At 30.8% G+C, this 6,000-nt stretch overlaps 1 protein-coding gene across 1 annotated transcript; it reads right to left on the bottom strand.

Moving 5' to 3' along the window:
• Positions 1-710: 710 nt before the first annotated feature.
• Positions 711-1,484, bottom strand: LOC127103680 (uncharacterized). Its single transcript, XM_051040922.1, has one exon. It carries the CDS (start codon positions 1,482-1,484, stop codon positions 711-713), a length of 774 nt encoding a protein of 257 aa, XP_050896879.1.
• Positions 1,485-6,000: the final 4,516 nt, after the last annotated feature.

The following is a 6,000-nucleotide window of genomic DNA, read 5'->3' as shown; positions in this document are numbered from 1 at the left end:
CTCGGATGTTGCCTTTGAAAATACGATTTTGTCCCTCGATGACCCTTCGGTGTAGCCTACGGTTAAATGATGACAGTCCCTTCGAATGCTAAGGTATCCTCACTACTGTTGCCTTCAATGACCTATCAATGACCCTACGATGACCCTTCTACATCCCAAGGATAAAACTACTTACTTCTCAATAGTAAGGACAGTTTTACCCTCATAAGGATAGGAAACGCCCGGAAAGACCTCGGACAGGTATAACCTTAATTGCTCATTCATAACCAAAAAAATATACTTTCCACCTCACACCTTTCAAACATCTTTTTGGAAAATCACCACTTAGCATACATCCGCACTAGGATCATTGCCGAGTTATATTTTTCTAAACTATTTTCTAAATTAAAACGAGATAACCACTTTGTATACATTCATGCAAGAATCATTACAAAGTTAAATTCTCATTTTGCAAAACATTTTTCACACCTTTCTCAACCACATTTTTCAAACTAGAAAACATAAATGATTGAGCAATTAAGAGCCCATGGATAACCATGGATACAAAGGGTGCTAATACCTTCCCTTTGTATAAAGTACCTCCCGAACCTAAGAATTTAAAATTAAGGTCTTTCCTGTTCTTTTCCACCTTTCCTTATGGGATAAAAGAAAAGTCGGTGGCGACTCTTGCTAACCGCGACATTGCGATTACAAATCCAATAAGGTCCAGTTCACCGTATGACACACCAATTTCTCATTTCATCATATGCTGCTTCTAAGAGATGCATTTGTCTCTTGAGATCTGCCACCTCTTCCTTCTCTTTCTTTAGTTGAAAAATGGTGGCATTGAGGTTGTTTCGTTCCTCCATAGAGATTATAATTGGAATAGGAACCTTTGGTGCAACTGGACCCTCTTGAATAAATGGTAACTTTGTTATGCGTACCCTTTCTTTCATCCACTGAGCATAAGGTACGGTGGGTTCTTCTCTGGGTCTCTTTAGGATTCCTTTATTGAGTTGTCCCCAAGCATGAATAATCCTCTGGATAATAGGATGGTTCCTATTTGTTTCTTGTAGGATGAAACCTTCCAACAATTTATCTTCGGGTTTATAAGCTAAAGGATACCCCAATTGTCTTGCATCTAATATAGGGTTGTAGGTTATGCATTCTCTTGACCCTATAAGAGGCACATTAGGAAATCTTCCACAACTCAAGATTATATCCTTGGGGTCGAAAATTTGAGGGAACCACATAATGTCCTTTTGAGTGAGTGAGACCAAATATTGGGCCCACTTGTGTCCTTTCATTCCTTTAACATCGGTTATATCCTTAGACGGGTGAGAAATAAGCCATTTGTAGAGTAAATGAGCATAACACATCAGCATACCTCCCCTCTTTACATGTCTTTGGTAGAGGGTATGGTAGACATCAACAATGAGAGCAGGTACATAATCTTCATCTCTAACTTTTACGGTCAAAAATAGATTGACGGCTGTATAATCCATGAAGTCCTTTTTAGTGGGAAAAAGTATTAATCCGAAGGTAAGGAGGATCATGTTTTATCCATGACATCCCATTATAGGGAAGTAGAAAAGTCATTATCCTTTTTTCTTTAGATACTCTCTTGGGAAACCCTTGAAGTCTCGAAAATCCCTCAAGTTGGCTTGCGAGTCAGCTTCTTGGATGCCAATGTGATAATCCATTTCTTATAATGTAGGACAATACCCTATCATTTTTAATGGTCCCTTCGAGGGTTTAGAAATCTCTAGGATCTGGCCAAACTCTTCAAGGGTCAGAGCCAACTGAAAATCTTGAAGTTGAAAACACCTAAGTGTAGGATCAAAGAATTATGCTAGGGCAGTCAAGGCTTCCTTTTGCACATGGACACTCAAGAGGTCCAAGACCTTTCCAAATTTGTAATTCAAGGAATTCTTCCTTCCTTTGATCAAGCTCATGGCATAGTTCCTTAGGTTATCAGTCTTGGTTTCCCTTATCTTGAACTGAAGGGTTTTCCTTTTACCAAATTCCATTATACTTTAGGGTGTTTGGATGATGATTAAGAATCCTGAAATGAATGAATGCAAAATATGAGTTTGATGATGATGATATGATTTTCTTTTGAGTTTTTGTTTTTAGGGTACGTAAGGGTAATATGCAAGTATGACTTACTTAAGGTAGTCTTCTTATAATAGGCTAGCTCTATGTTTAGACTACCCAATCCCTCACTTGTGAGATCTAAAGCTTAAGATTATAACTCTAGAATCATAGACTATACCCTTGTTTTACCATGAGAAAGAACAAGCCTTCCTATGGTAATCCTTCAGGATAAGTCTTATCTGGGCAGGACCATACTAACAACTCTTGGGGGTTGATAATATAAGGTTACCACAAATAGAATAGATTCTAGAAAAATGGTTCTCATAGTCATGAACCACATCCAAATCATCAACATATTAGGGGATAACCATACTATAAAGAAATCTTTAGGGGGTATATTCTGAGTTTAACTTCCATGTATCTTTGATATGCGGAACCTCACAGAAAATGTTTCAGTTCTATGTCTTAACTTAGATTTTTCTCAAGCCGGGGTTTTAGCTTCTCACATGATAGAAATTCCATCCTATGATACGGCAGTATCAATAATAGAACAATAATACAATAAGAATATCAAAATATAAGCCAATAAATAAAATAGTAAAAACCAAAAATAGACAAAAGCAAACAAAAACACAAAACCCTAGAGTTTAAAGGTTAGGATGGAGTCTCTTTAGGGAAGGAGGTCTCCCCAGTAGAGTCGTTAGGTGCCGCAGATGGAAAATTTTATAGAGTTGTCATCATCCATTATTTGTTCAAAAGAAATAGGAAAATAATGATAAAACCTAAAGTTAAGGGTGAGAGACTAAGGTTTAGGAGTCAGTTAAGTAAGGGGAAGATGTTAGACACCTCTCACCTCCATTGTATCAGTTGCATAATTGTCATTGACGAGATCAAGAACATCTTGAGCACCAAACAACACACACATCTGAATCATCCATTGATTTCAATTCTTTCCATTAAAGATTGGAAGCTTCGTATTCAAGCTACCATTTTCACCGCTCATCTTCGATCTTGTGCAAGAATTCACTTAAATATCACAAAACGCCAGTGTTTCCCAATCCCTCATAATCAAGCAATGTGATTCTGTTACGATTTCAAACTTCAATTCTCTATGAATTTCAGAACCGAAATCAATCACACTTGTCTCATGTTCACTCGTGTTTCCCTTGGTGTTTTCCGTTGATCTGAGCCAGAGCTCTAGATACCAATCGTTGGTGTACAAGAGGAAGAAGATGAAAATGGAAGAGAGGGAAGAGATAAAAGTTATGACTAACTTCTAACTGAAAATGGTTACATTGTAAGTTAATCAAAAACTAAAACTAACATTCAATTTAAATACAAGTTCTAAATCTGATCGTAATTCAAATTAACTCTAAATGAAACTCAAATAAAAATGAATTATATCTAACATCTTGTTGAAGAGTGTCAACAGTGGTACAAATGTATGTGATGAAAAAAGGACTTCAGTTTAAGGGGAAACATTATTGATACACTCACATTAGAGGTAGAGTGTTGGGAATAACAAGTGTGAGGAAATTCCACGTTTATTAAAAATGTGGAGACTTGAACATTTATAAGTAAAAGAACTCACACATCTATCATCTTAAGATTTTAGGTGGGTATGTGGTGTTTCTCCCACAAAGATGTGTTGCTCATGAAAAAAAATCTCAAAAGTAAAATATATTTCATCATGTTAATCCCCTAATAGTCCAAATAATTTTTATTTATAACTCTTCTTATCTATTTTTTTTAAAACATAACTTTAATTAATATTATTAATTATTTTAAAAGATAAAATTAAAGTTACACACATTAATATAAAAATAATATGTTTTAAAAGAAAATTACACACGTTTATTGTTCTAATATTTAAGTTTGATGACTCATCTCCGAAGAGTCATTTTCATTTATAACTCTTCTAAAAAAATTGTCCACTTATCATGTGTATTTTTTAAAACATAACTTTAATTAATACTATTAATTTATTCTAAAAGATAAAAATTAAAGTTAACTACATTAATATAATAATAATAATTTTATAAAGATTTACACACATTTATTGTTCTAAGTTTCAATTTTGGTGACTCATCTCCATAACGTGTTCTTTAGAAACTTCCAACTAAATATCACTATGTTCTGGCCACTTCATAGATTAATGCATCTACCAAATAATTCATTTTTGCTTTCACCTCTTGGTTACCGACTAGTCATATATTTCATAATTTCCGACCACATTTTAATAGTAATTTTTATTTTATAAAAGAGCAATTTTCTATTCTCACATCTTGTTTTGTATTTTAAGTATAAAATAAAAAAGTAAAGTTAGATTTAAAAAAGAAAAAAAAAGTGTACATCAAACCATAATTTTTTTGAGGAAGTGTTAAAAATATTTGTGAATTTAATAATGTTTTGTTAAAGAAAAAAGGATAATGCTTACTGTTAAAGAAAATATGAATATAAGAAAGACAAAAATAGATGTCAATCATTCATTACCCTCTATCCCATGATCCCTATTAAAAAGGAACTTAAATTTAAAATTCTACTCTAAAAAATAATGACTATTAAAAAGAAACTTAAATTTAAAATTCTACTACTAATGACATATTAAATGGCACCTCATCAAAAATTGACACCTTTTTATTGAGGGACTAAAATACATGTCTAAACTAATTAAGAGACAAAAAAAACATTGATTTTGTTATGGCACTAAAATGAATCTCAACTTTAATTTAAGGAAGAAAAAAATTAAATAAACAAAAAGAACATTTAATTAAAGATTAATTACTATTACTATGAGATCATCACATTTGCATGTTTTAGATAGCTAACACAACAAGTCAATTAACATAAAATATCAACGTGTTTATCTCTATCTCTATTAAGTGATAATCAAGTTGAACAATATTGTGTAACTCCTATACTATTTTGAAATATTGATAATATTAATTGTATTGATGCAAATAAAAAATTGTTCGGCTTTGAATATTTACTTAATAATATACATAATATTATTATTATTTTTGGGCCAAATATGTTTTTTATTATTATTATTATTATTATTATTATTATTATTATTATTATTATTATTATTATTAAGTTATTGAATTTATATATGAGCAAAATTTAGGCAAATATCGTTATCTTTGAATATTTTATATAAAAATGATTCTTAAAGTTCACGTGGACTTATCAAAACCAAATGAAAAAAAGTTCACATGAAGCTTTCACTGGTTACATTTTTGGAAGTGTTCTAGTATAGGAAGAACTACTACTGATCGAGTAATATAGGAATTATTCCTTAAAAAAAGTGATTATTCATGCAGTGAAATGAAAAAGGAAGATAGCATAAAGGACAAGTAATTGATAAGAAAATTAGTGCCTATATGAATCTGACAATAATTCTTTTTTTCGTGCTCCATTCACTAAGAGAAAATGTATAACAAGTTTATAGAAGTGGAAAATTATTTCATTTAATTCTTGAAATTGTTCAATAGAATTAATGTGATTCTAAAATGTATAGTAAAAGTAATGATATTTTTATTGTTATAAAATGTATAATAAAAATAATGATATTTATAGTATATAATTGGGGAGAAATTAATGATAAATTAAAAACTTCAAAAAAAATTTATGATTGTTTTTAAATGTATATTATTATAAAATAAAGAGATCAATAATAATTTGCAATGTTTAAAAGTGATTAAATTGATTTAATTTTCTCACACTAATAATAAAAAATCATATTTTTCATATTATCATTCACATGAATTTTTCTATTAATATTTAAAAATGATAACATTAATTATAGCTGAAGTAGTCGATATTTTTTTTTGGACTTGTCGACATTTGTTTTATTTATTTATTAAGACTAACCAACATAATTATTATTTTTTGCTTTATATTTAATAAATAGACTTAAAAAAA

This window comes from Lathyrus oleraceus, chromosome 7, assembly GCF_024323335.1.
Source record: "Lathyrus oleraceus cultivar Zhongwan6 chromosome 7, CAAS_Psat_ZW6_1.0, whole genome shotgun sequence".
Taxonomy (NCBI): Eukaryota; Viridiplantae; Streptophyta; class Magnoliopsida; order Fabales; family Fabaceae; genus Lathyrus; species Lathyrus oleraceus.
This window is presented reverse-complemented; position numbering and strand designations above follow the sequence as displayed.

Bases quoted from the DNA above. Each gene is read 5' to 3' on its own strand.
- LOC127103680 (XM_051040922.1), bottom strand. From the start codon at position 1,484: ATGGATTATACAGCCGTCAATCTATTTTTGACCGTAAAAGTTAGAGAT.